The 16,891-nt window shown below is 59.1% G+C and overlaps 3 protein-coding genes across 10 annotated transcripts; 2 read left to right on the top strand and 1 right to left on the bottom strand.

Moving 5' to 3' along the window:
• Positions 1-221: 221 nt before the first annotated feature.
• TESK1 (testis associated actin remodelling kinase 1) lies at positions 222-8,649 on the top strand. 4 transcript variants are annotated; one of them, XM_090130595.1, is made up of 10 exons: positions 227-650; positions 4,989-5,110; positions 5,209-5,257; positions 5,416-5,562; positions 5,660-5,742; positions 6,014-6,104; positions 6,241-6,324; positions 6,472-6,561; positions 6,678-6,828; positions 6,961-8,649. In XM_090130595.1, exons 1-10 carry the CDS (start codon positions 402-404, stop codon positions 7,971-7,973), a joined length of 2,079 nt encoding a protein of 692 aa, XP_089986721.1. In that variant the 5' UTR covers positions 227-401; the 3' UTR covers positions 7,974-8,649. The 4 variants fall into 4 exon arrangements, with proteins under 4 accessions (XP_089986723.1, XP_089986720.1, XP_089986721.1 ...); XM_090130596.1 differs by lacking the exon at positions 227-650 and adding an exon at positions 4,281-4,834; XM_090130597.1 differs by having other exon boundaries at positions 222-650; positions 5,939-6,104; positions 6,241-6,561.
• Positions 8,650-8,993: 344 nt separating this feature from the next.
• CD72 (CD72 molecule) lies at positions 8,994-15,662 on the bottom strand. 3 transcript variants are annotated; one of them, XM_090130600.1, is made up of 8 exons: positions 15,564-15,662; positions 12,302-12,397; positions 12,024-12,113; positions 11,277-11,591; positions 10,964-11,112; positions 10,143-10,294; positions 9,506-9,676; positions 8,994-9,427 (listed from the first exon to the last, which is right to left on the bottom strand). In XM_090130600.1, exons 1-7 carry the CDS (start codon positions 15,571-15,573, stop codon positions 9,538-9,540), a joined length of 951 nt encoding a protein of 316 aa, XP_089986726.1. In that variant the 5' UTR covers positions 15,574-15,662; the 3' UTR covers positions 8,994-9,427; positions 9,506-9,537. The 3 variants fall into 3 exon arrangements, with proteins under 3 accessions (XP_089986726.1, XP_089986724.1, XP_089986725.1); XM_090130598.1 differs by lacking the exon at positions 15,564-15,662 and adding an exon at positions 13,401-13,819; XM_090130599.1 differs by lacking the exon at positions 15,564-15,662 and adding an exon at positions 12,476-13,394.
• Positions 13,828-16,747, top strand: LOC149913133 (uncharacterized). 3 transcript variants are annotated; one of them, XM_090130602.1, is made up of 7 exons: positions 13,828-14,026; positions 14,105-14,197; positions 14,323-14,412; positions 15,580-15,894; positions 15,991-16,142; positions 16,306-16,394; positions 16,600-16,747. In XM_090130602.1, the coding sequence occupies exons 1-7, from the start codon at positions 13,942-13,944 to the stop codon at positions 16,745-16,747; spliced, it is 972 nt and encodes a 323-aa protein (XP_089986728.1). In that variant the 5' UTR covers positions 13,828-13,941. The 3 variants fall into 3 exon arrangements, with proteins under 3 accessions (XP_089986728.1, XP_089986727.1, XP_089986729.1); XM_090130601.1 differs by having other exon boundaries at positions 16,303-16,394; XM_090130603.1 differs by lacking the exon at positions 14,323-14,412 and having other exon boundaries at positions 16,303-16,394.
• Positions 16,748-16,891: the final 144 nt, after the last annotated feature.

The raw sequence follows: 16,891 nt of genomic DNA, 5'->3' as shown, positions 1-16,891 counted from the left end.
CCGTGAGCAGATCCCGCAGCCTCGGCGGGGCCCATCCACACCGCGCTGTTCGTAGGGGGCCCAGCACCCGCGACCCCACGTGGCGAGGGGCCGGACGGACGGCGACATCGGACCCCACACATCGAAACCCCGCACGGCGGGAGGGGTCTCTGTGCCCAGCGGCGGCGGCAGCGGCGGCTGCCAAGGAGTTAAGGGCTGTCCCCGCCTCGGCTCCGCCCCGCCGGTGCCAGCGCTCGGGGCGGCGGAGGCGCAGCGCCGGGCCGGGCGGGGGTCAGGGCTGCAGGCTCCGTGGGGCCATGAGCACTGCGTTCCCCCTCGCGCCGCCGCTGCTCGTCGCGGGGCCGAGCCGGGCCGGGCGGGGCGGGGCGGGGCGGCCCGGCCGTGACCCCGCGGGGATGTGAATGGCGCGGGGGTTGCTCGGCGGGGCCGACATGGAGTGGGAGAAGCTGCCGCGGAGGCCCGGCTCGGCGCTGCGAGGGGAGCGGCCCGAGGAGAACGAGACGGGAGAGGCGGCGGGGCCGTGGCCGGGCTGCGGGAGGATGCGGCCCTCCTCGTACCGCGCGCTGCGCAGCGCCGTCTCCACCCTGGCGCGCATCGACGATTTCTACTGCGAGAAGATCGGCACCGGCTTCTTCTCCGAGGTGTTCAAGGTGTGCGCGGCCCCCGAGCATCCCTTCGGCGGAGGGGGGAGGACGGGACTGGGTTTCGGGTTACCGCCAGGGCGCGGTGGTGGGAAGCCTGGGACCCCCGAGGTGCCCGGCGGTGGCTGCGGGAGAGCCCCGCGGCCGCGGTGCTGTTGTTCCCCGGGGGAGGGGAGCGGTGTTTACAGCCAGGCCGGGCGCGGAGCTCCGGAGCTCCGGAGCGCTGCTACCGGCGGGCGGCGGGGTGGCCGGGGGGCGTTGGGTCGGAAAGCCACGGTGGGGGATCCCGGAGCCGGTTCGGAGGCGGGAGGTGCGGCCGTCTTCTCGTGCACCCTGAGCGGGGTGGGTGGGTGTGCGGGGTCCGTCTGAAGGGGACGGTGTCGCGGAGCTGCCTTTGTGCCACAGGTCCCGAGGCTTGGGATGGGCGCAGGTTGCTGAGTGGGGACGGTCACGCGTGGCCGCGCCCAGGTGTAGGTTGCGCGGGTGCTGGTGGGGGGATTGAGGTCCTGGAGGTGGTGATGGCACTCCCAGCTCGTCGAAGTGCTGCGTGCTGTGTTCACTCCAGGGAGAGGTGTGTGCACATGTTTTTGTGCTCAGCGTGCTGTGTATCGCCTTACGCTTCTTGTGGCTTCAGCCCTTTCTGATAACAGCTTTTCTAGATCAGGATCCCCCCAGCTCTTCTGCAGCCCCCCCAAGCACTGCCCTGCAATGTGGCCGTGGTGGCCATGCAGAGAGGACCCTCCTAAGGCCATCCCTCCCACTCCTGTGGGGCTGTGGCCTCGCTGCTGGCCAGTTTCCTCCTATTGATCCTTGGCTGTGAGCACGAAGCAGCACCTGGGAGCAGAAGAAGGCATTTAATAAAGCCAGGATCTTTAATAATGGATGATCCCGGATCACTGCCAGGCCATGGTTTCTCCATGCTCACTGTCTCTGCTCCCACACCATACTCACAGTGTCCACAATGAATGTGGGGGAGCAGAGGATGCAGGGGTGGGAGCTGGATGGAACCACAGCAGCCAGAACAGGAGGTGTCTGGTTGGGCTTTGTGCAGATACAGAGAGTTGAGGCCAGGCATTGAGCACAGTGGGGCTTGACAGGGTGACAGTGCCCTGATCTTGCAAGGAGGATGAAGCACGGGGTCATGTTCCACCCACTTCCCTCCACTCCACAGTGCTTTTCACAGCTGTGGGCATTCACAGCCGCCTGCTCGGTCCTGCTTCATTCCATCCCTGGTGGGCGTGGGGAATGAGGAGGGGCCCACACCTCTGTGTCCTTAACCAGGTGGCTTGGGGTGCTGGCGCAGCACAGCCATCTGATGGCGTTCCCCTGGCTGAGCCATAGCGGCTGTTCCCAGGGTGTTCCCAGCAGTGCCCCCACGGAGCTGGCCCTTGCTGCTCCCGACAGCAGCTGGTTCTCTGTGTGATTCCAGAGGCCCACCTGCTTCCTCGGGCACGCAGGCATTGCAGCGAACCACCTCTCCATCTCACTGATAGACAGAGCAGATTGAGCTGGCTGTGTTCGTGCCAGACATTTTCTCCAGCCCTTAACCCTCTGTTGCATCTCTTCTCGCATCCCTCCCTGCAACACCCTGGGGTTGCCTTCCCCTGGGGCTGTACCCAAACATTCCCATCCTCCAGAGTTGCTGTCTCCAGGATGCAGCTCCCCATTGTGCACAGCCCTATAGCCATGAGGGGCAGCCCTTGCTCAGGTGCCCCCTGCCCATCTCAGCTGGTTTCCCTGCTGACCTTTGAGGTTTCCTATTTATTCGCAAATTACCAATGCAGCTCATGAATGACACAACTCTTATCTGATGCCCTTCATTGGCAGACCTCATCTCATTCCACGAAGCCAGGTGGAGCAGTGACATGGGTGGCTGTTTCCATTTGTTTCCAATGGGGAAACAAACCCAGGCGGGTGAGCGTTGCTGATGCTCAGGTTCTCATTGTGAGCAGCATGACTGAGCTTTCTGCTCCTGTGCTTCCCAGAGGAAACCTTGTAGGATCTGCCTCTTCTGCACAGGGAGCAGCTTTTCCAGTCCTGCACATTGTGAGACCTGTTGCACTGCTAGGATCCCCCCGAGCTCAGGTGCAGCTGTCAGAGTTGCCTGTGGTGTTTGCTCCTTGACCTGCACCCCTCTGCCCATCCTCATGGGGATACTGGGACAAGGGGACGAGAAAGGCACCCAGCCTTTGCTCAAGGTGTAGGACCCCCAGGTGCTGGTGCTGCCCTGCATCTCACCAGGAGCACAGGCTGCAGGGCCGTCTGCTCGCTCTGATTAGCATGCTCTTTAAATAAGATTCTAATTTCCGCTGTTAAAAGAGCCCAGATCCCTTGTGCCCAGGCTGGGGCTGCAGCCAGCCCCGTCCCTTCCCCCAGCCCTCATGACAACAGATGGGATGGGGCTGTGGGGATGCAGTGCCGCAGGTGGGATGGGGCATGGGGGGTTCTGGGAGGTGCTGGGGGCTTAGGCAGGGGGTGAGGGCCGGCTGCCGCCTGGGGGCCAACAGGCTGCTGCCTCCCCCAGCACTCAACTGAGCTCAGCTCTAGGGAATGTGCTGGGATTCCTGGGCATAGGGCCAGCACGTGGAGAGGCGAGGGGGGACCCGTGCTGCCTGGGGAGGCTCTGCTGCCCGCTGCCTTCCCCTGCCGATGTCAGGGGGAGGATGGAAACCCCCTCAGAACAAACATGCAAGTCACATGGGGTTGTGGCTTGAAGGCCACCACTGCTTCCTGAGGACACCCAGCCTGCTGGGATGGTGCCAGAGCCTGGCCGGGGTGGGGAAGGGGCACTGGGAGAAGACTGTGCTGCTTGGAGACCCACTGTGGTCCTTGTAGGAAACTTCACAGCAGAGTCTTCCTCTCTTCCCCCTCCCCCAGGATCTTCCAGGATTATGGCATTAACGCCATACAGTGCAGTCAGACCTGACCCAGCCTATCACCATGGCAAGAGGTTAATGAACAAAGAACTGGGCCATGGGCATGTCCTGGCCACATGATCCCATCCAGCACCTACCAGATGATTGCTCAGTGATGCTGGCTTGGATCTTATCATTCCCATGGTGGGCAGCCATGCCATGGCACATGCTACTGCTACCAAGCATTTGCACAGCACCCATGGGGCTGAGCCAGCTGCTGGCGCCTGGGAGCAGCCGGTGCCACGCCAGGACCAACCCATCCAGTCCCACCAGCCCTATGATGTGATGTGTGGGAGGGCAACGCTGCCAGCTCGGCCTGGCGCTCAACATTTGTGGGCTGCAGGTGGCATGAGGACAGGCTCCCTCTGGGCACAGGCGCCAGATCCGGTGCTCAGTGAAGGTTTTGGGGTACACTGTCCTCCCTTGTGCCAAGGGATGGAGGTCTCTGCAGCCTGGCAGGGAGGTGATGCGATGTAACCAGAGTGGGGTAGCAGCTGCTGCTGAATTATTCAGAGCCCCTCCATGAGCCAGGCTGTGCTGCTACTTGCTCCAACCCTGCCCAAGGCTGGTTTGGCCTCAGTGCACCCGGGCAGAGATTAATAGAGAGGGGTCCTAATTAATTCCTAATTCCCCTCCAGGCCCTTCAGTGGGAGGTGCTGCTTGCATGCAGGGAGCCTCAGCTGATGTGCGAGGGCCACATGTGGTTTGCCCTGGGTTGGGGGGGGGGGGGCATGTGGGGAGGGCCCAGCACAGCAGCTTCAAGCAGCATCGACTAAAAAGGAGAAGAGCAGCAAGCTGACGGAAGCACTGAGGAATGCCCGTGCCTCCATGTGTGCTGGGGTGCAGCTGGGGCTGAGCGAGTGCCCCCCCCAGGCAGCTGCTGTGGATCCTGTCCTTCCCCCTGTGCCAGCTTAGGGGACCCCTTCTGCCATCTTCTTGGCACTAGGATAGGGGACCCTACGCTCGTGCATTCACCCCACACATGCTGGGGACCACGGTGGGCCAGGGGTGTCCATGTTTGGCCACCTTCCTGGTTGCTGTTCCTGGCAGGGTGCCAGCCCACAGCTCATGTGACAGCCTTGGGCTGGCTAAATATACAGCATCATTCAAGTACCGTGCCCCCAGGGCTGCTTGGGGAAGCGCTCGTTCCCTCTGTCCTCAACCCCTTGCTATGGGGTCTGGCTGCATAGCTCATGCTGCGATCCATTCCTGCACTCTTGGGACTGGGCTGCCACTGTGACTCTGGGGATCTGGGCGTGTGGATGGGGAGAACAGCATGTGGGTGCTCCAGGGATCGTGGGTTGTGTATCATGAGCATGGGGGTTCTTAGGGTGCTGCTGTGCTCAGAGAGTCCCTCCCACTAACCCTGGGATGCCCCATACTTGGGGTATGTGGGGACCCCAGAGCTGAGTTCCCCCTGCACCTGCTGCAGGTGCGGCATCGCCAATCCGGGCAGATCATGGTGCTGAAGATGAACAAGCTGACCAGCAACCGGGGCAACATGCTGCGGGAGGTGCAGCTAATGAACCGCCTCTCTCACCCTAACATCCTCAGGTTCGTCCCATTCCCTGGGACCTGGGGCTGCTGTGGGGCTGGGTGAGCTCCTGGGGCTGGATCCTCCCAGGTCACACTCAGCTTCTCTCTTCTCGCAGGTTCATGGGGGTGTGTGTGCACCAGGGGCAGCTGCACGCGCTAACGGAGGTGAGAGTGGGATGGTGATCATGGGGCCAGGGAGAGGGTGTTTGGTGACCATGAGGGCACTTGGTGTGTGAGTGAGGGAGCTATGGGAAGAGATTTGGGGACCCAGCAGCTTGGTGGGATGGAGCGGGGTGCAGCAAGGCAATGGATCTTCCCACCAGTACATCAATGGTGGGAACCTGGAGCAGCTGCTGGACAGTCCCGTGCCCCTCTCCTGGTCCACGCGTGTCAAGCTGGCACTCGACATCGCCCGTGGCCTGCGCTACCTGCACTCCAAGGGCATCTTCCACCGCGACCTCACCTCCAAGGTACAGGGCATCCTGATGCCATGAGTTTCCCTTACATGCATCCCAGGAGTGGTGGTGTTAAGATGGGGGCTGACAGGCCGTCCTGCTGTGCCCCCAGAACTGCCTGGTGCGCTGTGAGACCAATGGCTACACGGCTGTGGTGGGCGACTTTGGCTTGGCAGAGAAGATCCCCACCTACAGGTCTGTCTGTCCATCCCCATCCTCCAAGCAAGAGGTTCCAGCTCGTTTGGCGTGGGAGCAGGGGAGCGATGGATGTTTTTGTGGGGATGGGGGTGGTGGGGTGATTCCTGGTGGGGGGACTGATGGGGGATGTCCAGGAGGAGGTGGAGAAGGGAATGGTGTTGGTGAGCTGGTGGTGGGCGAGATGGGACATGAGGTGCATGGAGGTGGGTTGGCACAGGGAGAAGGGGATCTGGGGAAGTGGGACCCTGACATGCCACTGTGTCCCCAGTGAGGGCAGCGAGAAGGAGCCACTGGCCGTGGTGGGCTCTCCCTACTGGATGGCACCTGAGGTTCTACGTGGGGAGATCTACAATGAGAAGGTGACGCTGCATGGGACCACCTGGGCATGCAAAGGGAGAGGGGATGGCATCCCTGGGGAGGCCTGGGGGGAGGGTTTGCAGCAGGGGATTACATGGCCTCAGGCTGCAGTCCCCTGCAACTCCCTGCTTTCTGCAGGCTGATGTGTTCGCCTATGGCATCATCCTGTGCGAGACCATTGCTCGTGTCCCCGCTGACCCTGACTACCTGCCCCGCACCGAGGTAACTCCATGGAATGGGAAGGAAGGGCAGGGCATGGCAGAACCAGGGCTGGTAATGTGTCACCAAAAATGTGAAAGGGGACCCCTCTTGCTGCACCCAGCCGAGTGCTGGCACCCAGCCTCACTCTTCCTTGTCTCCCCGGAGCAGGATTTCGGCCTGGACATCACCACTTTCCGCACCATGGTGGGAAATGACTGCCCGACAGCCTTTCTCCAGCTGGCATTCCACTGCTGCAGCGTGAGCTCTTGCGTTGTGATGCCCTCATCCCTGCTTCCCATTCCTTACCTGGGTTGGGAGCTGCTCCAGAGGGCTAGGGGGGCACCAGCCTCACCAGGATCTCCTCCCTCCTACAGATGGAGCCCACTTCTCGCCCCTCCTTCCTGGAAATCACGCAGTGCCTGGAGGGCGTCCTGCAGCACCAGTTGGGCACTGAGGGTGCCAGGACCACTCTCTTCTGCACTGGGGATAGCATGCCTGCACCCAGCACAGTGTCCACATTCAATGGTATGTGGGTGTCCCAGGAGTGTGGGTTGCCCATCATTTTGGGGGAGAGGATCTGTGGGACAGAGCCTCACAGTCCTCTGCCTGCACTGTCCCCACATTCCACTGGTGACTCCCTCCTGTCCCCCAACCCAGGAGTGGCCATGAGGGCGGCTGGCCGCGCTGAGCAGTCCCCACTGCGTGAGCTGGGGACACAGCACCTGCAGCCGGACCAGCACCTGTCCCGCAGCCACTCTGATGTCTTCCCCCCCAAATCACCCATCTTGGAGCCTTGCAGTGAGGCCAGGACCAAGGAGACGCCACCACGTGTCAACCCCTTCTCCCAGCGCGAGGACCTTAAGGGGGGCAAGATCAAGCTCTTTGACATCCCCAGCAAGTCGGTCATCTCGCTCACGTTTGACCTGCCCCCTCCAAACCCACTGCAGCTTGCCACCCCCATCACTCCTGAGCCAGCCGTGGAGGTGCAGTGTGACTTCTCAGCACCCACCGCCCCACCCCGCAAGTGCCACTCACTGCCTGCCTCCCCTGAGCTGCCCCACCGGGGGGGCCTGGCGCTGAGCGTGAGGTCACCCTCCCGGCTCCCTGCCCCGAAGCAGTGCCACTGGGACAGCGGAAAGCCGAGAATCCCATCCAGCCCTGGGGTGGAGGAGCGGAGAGACTGCGCTCCCCGCCACCCTGAGCAGCCGCCGCCGCAGCTCTGCGCTCCGGCATCCACTAGTGGCAACTTCATCCGCACATTGGCTTCGGGAAGCAATCCGTGGCAGCCGGAGCTGCTCAATGGGCGGCTCCTCAACAATCACCACCCTGCAGTGGTCAGCAAGCCGCTGTCCTGGGGCAGTGGGCTGGAGGATGGCTTCTCCGAGCTCAGCATCCCCTGCACGGCAGCGGCGCTGGAGCGGACGGAGCATGTGGCCATGCTGCCTGGGCACGGGTCCAGCATGGTGCTGGAGCAGGACGAGGTGCTGCCCTGCCCTAGCTGCTGCTGGGGGCCCTTCAGCTTCACCTCTGTTTGTCACCGGCCAGCACCCAGCCCACCCCGCTACCAGAACCTCAACTGTGAGGCCAAGAGCCTCCTCTGCCACGACCGCCTCCAGAAAGCCCAGGGGTCAGCAGAGCCCAGCCTGAAGCTGCCCGAGGCACAGTCCTAGTGCTGGGGACCCCACTGGGATCCTGGGGTGCCTCCCCGCTTCATCACAGCTCACTCAGCACATGGAAGCCCTTACTGCCTGGGAGGCTGAAGTGCAATAACACTGCTGCCCCAGGCAGCAGGGGTCAGGTCCCCGCAGGTCTGAAGCCTGTGGGACTCCCCTGTCCCCATGGGCTAGCCTTCAGTGGGCTCTCACAGCCCCTCGGGCCGAGGGCGAGCAGGGCTGAGCAGGGGGTGTGAAGCAGTCGTGTGTGTATGTGAGCAGTGGGAGTCCCAGCTGCCACCCTGCAAGTGTAGGACACACACCTGGTCCCTGACACAACGAAACACCGTGGTATGTAGGGATCCGGGGAGGGGGCCAGCACTGGGGGTATCTGGGCACTGAGCCCCCGGCACATGTGTGCTGTCCTGCCCAGCACCAGGGACTCATCCACATTGCTCACCCCAAGCTGAGGGCACCCTGCAGCCCCCAGCATCTCTTGAGTGGCCAGGGGATAAGGGAGGGACAGGAGTGGGAGCCGGCTTTCCTCCCTCCCGCACAACGCACTGGTGAATGCAGAACTGTTGTGGTTTTTTTTTTATTATTAATAATGATAATGGCTAGTAATATATACCCAGCTTATTTAAAGGTGTTCAATAAAAACTGAATGTCCCAGCAGGCCGGACTGATGCTTGTGTCTCTTGGGGTACACACTGAGCAGGATGAGGAGCCCTGGCCTGGGGGTGACAGGGATTTCGTCTGACTGTGTCCCATTGGGGCAGTTCTGGTTCGGTGTCACCAAAGTGGCCAACTCAGTTGAGTCAGATTTGGAGAAATTCCAGTTTGTGGTTTGGGCAATTCCAATTTATGGCATGGTACAGTTTTTTGACACGTTCAGTGGGCATGGTGAGGATGAGCTGACATTTTTGTGAGATGATCTTAGTGGTTCTTTCCATCCTTAATGATTCTATGATTCTGTGGTCATTGGATTTGCACCGTGGAGTCTTTGTCTTAGCAGTAGAGAAGAAAGCAAGTGGCAGACAAGCTTTGTCTCTTTATTTGCTACAATATAGGGTCAGCCAGCGGACAACGTGGAGCGACACGTGCACCTCTAAAATGCCTTTAACAGCCTTGTGCTCTTCAAGCAAAGAGATTTACATACCCATTAATCAACTAAATATGGCACGTGCAACCCCATAATAGAACACAACTTCCTCTGCTCTTGCCAGGCTGAGCATAAATTGGGGCTATTCTGCACGTGCGTGGCAGCTATTTAAATTCCCAATGACATGTCTTGCAAAGTGTCTGGCGCAGGATGCTGCTGTTGCTTTGGAAGTGCATGCCCACATGGTGCCATCCTAAAGGTCACTGCTCTACTTTCTAATCAGCAATAACACCCAAATGCCAGCGCCAGCGGTAGCTCCATCCTTGGGCTCCTGTGCTGCATGAAAGCTGAAGCAGAGAGGATGTGGGTGCTGAAAGAGAAGGATGTGCTGAGTGGGGCTGGGACGGGGTTTTCCCCATCTTTCCCCTTTGCTGCCTTCCTTGCGCACCATGGGGTGAGCTGGCCGTGTCACTGCCCTTATCACATGAATGGGGAGCTGGGCCCAGCTGCCTTCTCGCAGATCCAGAGGTGCAGGTCGTCTGGCCCCTCACACGGCGCCGGTTTGATGTTCCCACGGCTGATGACGGCGCACGACCCGTTGGACTTCGGCTGCCAAGGTCTGCGTGGGAACACACCGCGTCAGGGCTGCCCCATGCCGGCAGCATCTCGCCCCGGAGGTGCTCCCAGTGTGCTCGGGGTGGAGGGGCAGGCAGGGGCTGAGCAGACAGGGCCGTTCCTCCTCACTGGTCTCAGACACCACAAGAGGAAGCAGAGGCGAGCCGGGCTGGTGGCACACGTGACGGGGAGGAACCCGGGACCGCGCGGGCAGGGTGCGATGATTTCCCCTCCAGGAGGACGAGGGTGGTGTGGGAGATAGGGAAGGGGCTCAACCATTTTGCTTAGACCCCAATAAAACATGCAGGTTCCTTGGTCCCTTCTCTCCACATCCCGTAGGCACAAGGCTCAGCTTTCCCTTTGCATGGGCTCTGAGCATCTCAGCCCAGTGCTCACACATTGGCTACTGGAGGGATGTAAAGTGTTTTGTCAAGCCTCACCAGAGGAGGGGGGATGTGGGCAAGGGGTACCTCTCATAAAGCGAGCCGTCCACCCAGAACCAGGCATCCGTCAGCCCGTCACCGTCTGGCTCTCCTTCCTCCAGCCAGTCATATTCATACCAGGGGTACTTGCTCTTCTGCAGCCCGATCCAGTATGCAATATCTGCATTCTTCAGGAAGCTCTGGGGAAGGGGCAGAAGGGCCTTTTGACATTTCCATGGGGTTTAGAGGCTGCAGAGCCTTTATCTTCCTGCACAACCCGAGCAATCCCAGCCCCACACCCAGCTCCAGGGATCATAGAATCATAGAATCATAGACTCACAGAATCATAGAATGGCATGGGTTGAAAAGGACTACAAAGATCATCAAGTTTCAACCCCCTGCTATGTGCAGACCAGTCTGCACAGAGCCACCTCTAGCCTGGCCTTGAATGCCTCCAGGAATGGGGCATCCACAGCCTCTTTGGGCAACCTGTTCCATTGTGTCACCATCTTCTGTGTGAAAAACTTCCTCCTCATATCTAACCTAAACCTTCTGTCTTAGTTTAAAACCATTCTCCCTTGTGCTATCACTATCCACCCTTGTAAACAGCCGTTCCTCCTCCTGTTTATACGTTCCCTTCAAATATTGTAAGGCCACAACGAGGTCTCCCTGGAGCCTCCTCTTCTCCAAGCTAAACAAGCCCAGTTCCCTCAGCCTTTCTTCATACGAGAGGTGCTCTAGCCCTCCGCTCATCTTAGTGGCCCTTCTCTGGACCCACTCCAAGAGTTCCACATCTTTCTTGTGCTGTCCTCTTGATGTTGGATGTCCCCAGCTTTGCAATGCCCTGGCACTTAGCTCTCGCTCCCTACCGGCACAGTCCAGCGACTCCAGGATTTGGTGATCAGAAGCTGAGAGTATTTCTCCTCACACTCTGCTCTGCTGTCATCCCACGTCTTCTTATCCGTTGAGATGAAGAGGCACTTTCCCCGGTACAGCAGCCAGCCTGAGGGGCAGCAGTCTAGAGACAGGGGCACAGCTCAGCTCAGGCACTCACTGGCATCTGCAGAACCCCATCTCCTGCAGAGCTTCACCTTTCGACCATCCCATCTCCACCCCATGGCCAAAAAGCCACCATCCACACTTCAATACTGCAGGCAAGCTGGAGCTGCCCTATCGCCATACCTATAGCCGTGCAGGAGCGCAGCAGGGTCACGGTGCTCTCACTAGCATTCAGCCTTCCCTGCACGCTGTTCAGCTCCTTCTGGGTTGCAGCGAGGGCCCCTGAGACATATGCCAACTCGGCCTCCCACCTGCCCAGCTCCTGCTGGCTGTTGTTGCCCTGTTGCCAGGCTTGCTGCAGCTCCTCTCGCACTTGTGCCAGCTCCTGCCGCATCTGCTCCAGGCTCTGGTCCCGCATCCGCACCTCCTGTGAGAAGCGGCCGCGCTCGGCCACCTGCTCCAGGGTTGTGTCCTGTAGCTGGCGAGTCACCTGCCAGTCTGGAGACAGGGCAGGGTGAGCTGGGACATGGGATGGGGCAGCCTGGGTAGGAGGCAAAGGGCTGGGCATGGGGTAGGCAGAGCAGTGGGCAACCCAACTGAGTGGGAATGGATGGGGAGGACTGGGAAGTGTGCGGACTGAGTTGGGCAGGACCTGGCAGGGTGGGCTGGAGTAGGAGCAGAGCAGGCTGGAGTAGGAGCAGAGCAGGCTGGGGTAGGATCAGAGCAGGATAGCAGGAAAGAAGAGCCTAGCAAGGAGTATGGGTGATGGCAGCCAATGGAAATACCCATGATGTGCGAGGGATAAGTTGCAGCTTGGGGCAACTGGGACAGACAGACCTACGTCCGTGCTCATGAGTATAATCTGTAGCACCCACCCCAACCTCACCCCTCTCTTTTCCCCATGTCCAAGTGCCACCTGTCCCCACTCACAGCAGGCCCCTAGCACCATGGCAGCCACCAGCAGCAGTAGACTGACAGCCAGCAGCCCCACAGAAACACAGCGCCGGCGGGAACAGCACCCTGCAAGACACCAAGTGGCCACGTGTCACCCTCTGTCACCTCTTGGGCAGCCCCAGACAGCATGGTGGCAATGTGGTGGCACAGCGTGGGCGCTTCCTCTCTCCAAGGAGGGAATGGGGAGTGCCCTGAAGCAATATGTGCTGCCCACACCATGACCTCCCACATCTCCATCCCTACCAGGCACTTACCTGGACTGTACCGGGCCCCTTCCCCTGCTGTCCCCACAGGCATCAGCTCCGGTGTGATGTTCTCGTGAGGACTCTCAGCCTCATCCATACCAAGGGCTGTAGGAAGAAGGTCGGGCAGCAATGAGGTGATGATGTTGGCTGTATTGGGAGGTGTGAGGATCCCGTGGCTCTCACCTGCCTCCAGCGCCTGGCTGGCTGTGCCACGGCCCCCTGGCCCTTTGGCAAACCTCAGGTCAGTGTAGAGCACTCCCTGGGCCATGCAGACAAGCCCTGAGTCCTACTGTCTTCCACCCAACTCTCTGGGGTGGTCTTTGCACCCTGGCTTGGGGTGCAAAAGAGAAGTGAGGCCGGCTCTTACAGAAGTAGAACTTGGCTCTGAGCCACAGCAGATGGGACCAGCGAGGCACAGCCGTGGGGACCAGCACCCTGCCATTGGCCCAGCACCACCAGCACATCCCCTCCCACACTCCGAGAGCTGTCACAGTCCACTGGGCACATGATGGTATCGGGCAGCCCAGTGTGTGAGTACAGACAGAGCAGGGCTGCATCCAAAGGCTCGGGAGGACCAAAGCAGAGCAGCGCACAGGAGCACGGGGAATGCTCCACGGGGGACTGAAGGTGTTCATGGTGTGCATTTTCCCTTCGTGCATCAGGGAATATGGATCTCCTCCCACCACAGTGTGCAAAGACAAAGCTTCATTAGCTCCCACCCAATCTCCACGGAGTACATCCTTCTGGGCATGGGGTGACCCTTGCCCAGGGAGGACATGGTGATGGCTGGGGAACCTGAGTGACATTTTCCAAGGACGAGTGCCACCTGACCCACCCTCCTGCCTGCCACCATGGGAGTGGTGGGATGGGGGACAAGGAGGAGGATCAGATTGGATATCAGGAAAAATGTATTCACCGGGAGGGTGGTGAGGCTGCCCAGAGGGGTGGAGGTCCAAGAAATGTGGAGATGTTGCACTGAACAATGTGGTTAGTGAGCACAGTGGGGATGGATTGGCATTTGGACTAGATGATTCCATTGATTCTAAAGGGACAGCAATGGGACAACTTATTATGACCCTTCAGGACCTGGGACACATGTCCTGCTCACCTTGTTGGCAGAGGGGGGGTGGTGTCCAGGGGTAGATGGAGAGATATGCTGGTGGGAACAGGACAACGAGAGCCACCAACACTGCTCTTCCTGAGGAGTCCTTGGGTGTCATGAGGTGCATGCAGTGTGGAAATCTCCTTTAAGGATAGGAAGAAAAATGCTTCCACCCATTACAGTATTCAGATCCTACCATGGAGCCCAAAAAGGAGCCATGTCCACATGGGACAGGATCAGCCCTGTGCAGTAAACCTGTTCTCACCCACTCACTCCAATGCAAGAAGTGAGTCTCTGCCTTCACCCTGCTGCACTTCATGCTTAGGTCAAAATGACAATGAGACCAGGGGACCGTGAAGGTTCTCGGGTGTGGGAGGGGAAGTTCTGGCATTGCAGGGCCAGTGCCAGGGTACAGGTCCCCGTGACTCACTGTTGCCTCTACAACCACTCAGTGTCAGCTTTCTGCAAACACCACCTCACTTCTCCTTTGCACCCACAACGGGTGGCTGCAGCAGGGGCAGCAAAGGACAAAGCCACCAGCAGCCCCATGGCCCAGAGCGTGCTCTACGCTGACCTGAGATTTGCCAAGGGATCAGGGGGCCACGGCACAACCAGCCAGGTGCTGGAGGCAGGTAAGAGCCATGGGGACCTCACACCTCCCCACATGGCCAACATCATCACCCCATCGCTGCCCGACCTTCCTCCCACAGCCAGCGTGGACGACACAGACAGCCCCTATGAGAATGTTGTACCGGGATCAGCACCTGCGGGGACAGCAGGGGAAGGGACCCAGCACAGCCCAGGTAAGTGCCCAGAGGGGGGACGGGGATGGGACAGGGATGGGGACAGGGATGGGGACAGGGATGGGGCAGGGGGCCCCACTGCCCCCAGCAGCATGAGTGACTCGTGCTGCTGGTGTGTCTTGCAGGGCGCTGGTCCCGGCGGCGCTGTGTCCCTGTGGGGCTGCTGGCAGTCAGCCTGCTGCTGTTGGTGGCCCTGGTGACCCTGGGGACCTGCTGTGAGTGGGGACGGCATGGCTGGGGAGGGAGTGGTGAGGCAGGATGGGGGCCAGAAGGAGCTCAGGGCTGGGGTGATGCAGCTTCTCACTTGGCTGCCCTGTGCTGCCTGCACTGCTTGTGCTGCCTGCATCTTCCAGTACTGCCTGCACTCCATGTGCTGCCTGCATTAGCCTCCCATGGATTACCACTGCTTCGTATTGCTTCCCAGTACATCCCATTGTCTCCCATCACTGTCTGTTGCATTCCATTCATTCCCATTGCCTCTCACTTCTTTCTTCTACCTCCCTTTTCCTCCCTCCCTTTTACCTCCTATGAATTTCCGTTGCCTTCCATTGGTTGCCATAATTTTTCAGTTGCCTCCTAGTTCTTCGCACGGACTCCCATTGACTTTGCCTTCCCATAGACTTCTCATTGTTTCCCATTGCATACCATTACCTTCCCATTATGTTCCACTGGTTTCCATTGCTTCCCATTGCTTGCCAATTGCTAAATCAGTATCCTCTACCTTCCAGTTCTCTTCTGTGTCCTTCCTACTGCCTCTCATTAGCTCCCATTGTTTCCTATTGCCCCCCTTTGCCTTTCCATTAACTTCTCATTTCTTTCTATTTAAGTCCTTTGTTTTCTATTGCTTGCCATTCCCTTCCACTTCATTTCCCATTACCTACCCATTGCCTCGTACTGATTTCCACCATCTTTTATTATTTACCATCACCTCCCATTGCCTTCAAGTTTGCTTCCGAGTATCTCCCAGTGCCTTATGTCAACCTCTGTTGGCTTCTCCCTGCCTTCTATTGTTTCTTGTTGATTCCCACCACATTCTTACCGACTTTCTCTCACTCCCTCCCACTGCCTTCCACCACCTCCCATTTATTGTCATTGAATCCCAGTGCACTCCCATTGATATCCTACTCTTTCCTCCTGCCTTACCTTTGTCGATCATTGATTTCTACTGCCACCCATTGCTTTCTAGTTGACTTCCCATTGCTTCCCACTGCCTTCCCGTTATATCCCATCAATTCTCATGACTGCCCAACTGAATTCCCATTGCCTGCACCCCCCTTGACTCCCCTCTGGTTGCCCTGCCTGCCCCACACCCGGCCATGACCCACGCCCCCTACTCAGGCTGCCCCATCCCCGTGCTCCAGCTCACCTTGCCCCATCCACAGACTGGCAGGTGAACCACCAGCTGCAGAACATATCCATGGAGCAGGCCACTGAGCGAGGCCACTTCTCGCAGGAGGCACAGGTGTGGAAGCAGAGCCTGAGGCAGAAACAGCAGGAGCTGGCATGGGTGCAAGAAGAGCTGCAGCAAGCATGGCAGGAGGCCCACCGCAGTCAGCAGGAGCTGGCCAGGCAGGATGCCGAGCTGCTGCGTGTCTCAGGGGCCCTGAACGCGACCCAGAAGGAGCTACAGGATGTGCAGGGGAAGCTCAGTGCCATCCAGCGAGCAGCGAGCAGCCTGCGTGTCTGCCTGAATGCAGGTATGGGCACAGTGCAGTGGGGAGGGGACTGTGCCTGAGGGCTGTGGGGCCCACCTCTGCAGGTGGCCAGCACCTGAGCTGTGCTGCTGTCTCCAGACTGCTGCCCCTCGGGCTGGCTGCTCTACCGTGGCAAGTGTCTCTTCATCTCGGCGGGGAAGGCGAGCTGGTGGGGCAGCTACTGGGATTGTGTGGAGAAATCTTCCCATCTGCTTCCCATCCAAGATGAACGGGAGTTGTGGATGCTGCCGGTAAGTATGGGGGCTGCACTCCCTAGCAGGGTGTCCCCTACTGCCTGCTGCCACTGCCCCGGTGAAGTGCCCCCTATTGCCTGCTGGGAACACAGCTGGTCCCAGTGCTCCTGGCCACTGGGCATTGGGGCAGATGCTTGATAGTTTCTTTCCCTCACAGCAGTTTCTGCAAACAGATGGTAACAAGTACTGGATTGGAGGAAGTTATCGGACGTCAGGTATTCAGTCGCTGAATAAGAAGTCGTATTACATGTAAGTCAGTAACCTCCCTCCTTGGCCAGCCAGGGTTGGATGTACCACACCTTGCCTGGCTGTCTGTCCCTGACCAAGGAATGATGTTCTGGTGGGAACAACTCTGGCTCTTCTGCTTTGCTGAAAAGCCCGGTGGCAGGCAGTAGGCTGGGGACATCATCAAATATGTCACCTTGTCTCCTCTCACCTGCTTTTTCAATTTTAGGGGAGACACGGTTACCTACTGCGTAGCAACAGTCTCTGGGAAGATAGACCATAAAAACTGCAGAGATTATCATGCATGGATCTGTGAGCAAGCCCCAGATATGAGTGGCGTATCAGAGAGCATCTTTCCTCCGCTGGCCAAAGGGTGATTCTGGCACTCCCTCTCCATTACAGGACTTGGAGACAGAAGCTATGGATACAAAAGAAAGACAGCCTTCCCATTGTGCATGGCACCATGCTCATGCCCTGTCATGGTCTGGGGAGGTAGATGGAGAAAGAAAGTGGTAGTGTTT

The sequence above is a fragment of the Phasianus colchicus genome, chromosome Z, assembly GCF_987193195.1.
Source record: "Phasianus colchicus chromosome Z, bPhaCol1.hap1.1, whole genome shotgun sequence".
NCBI lineage: Eukaryota > Metazoa > Chordata > Aves > Galliformes > Phasianidae > Phasianus > Phasianus colchicus.
Note: the sequence above shows the minus strand (reverse complement) of the source record. Positions and strands in the feature narration are given on the sequence as shown.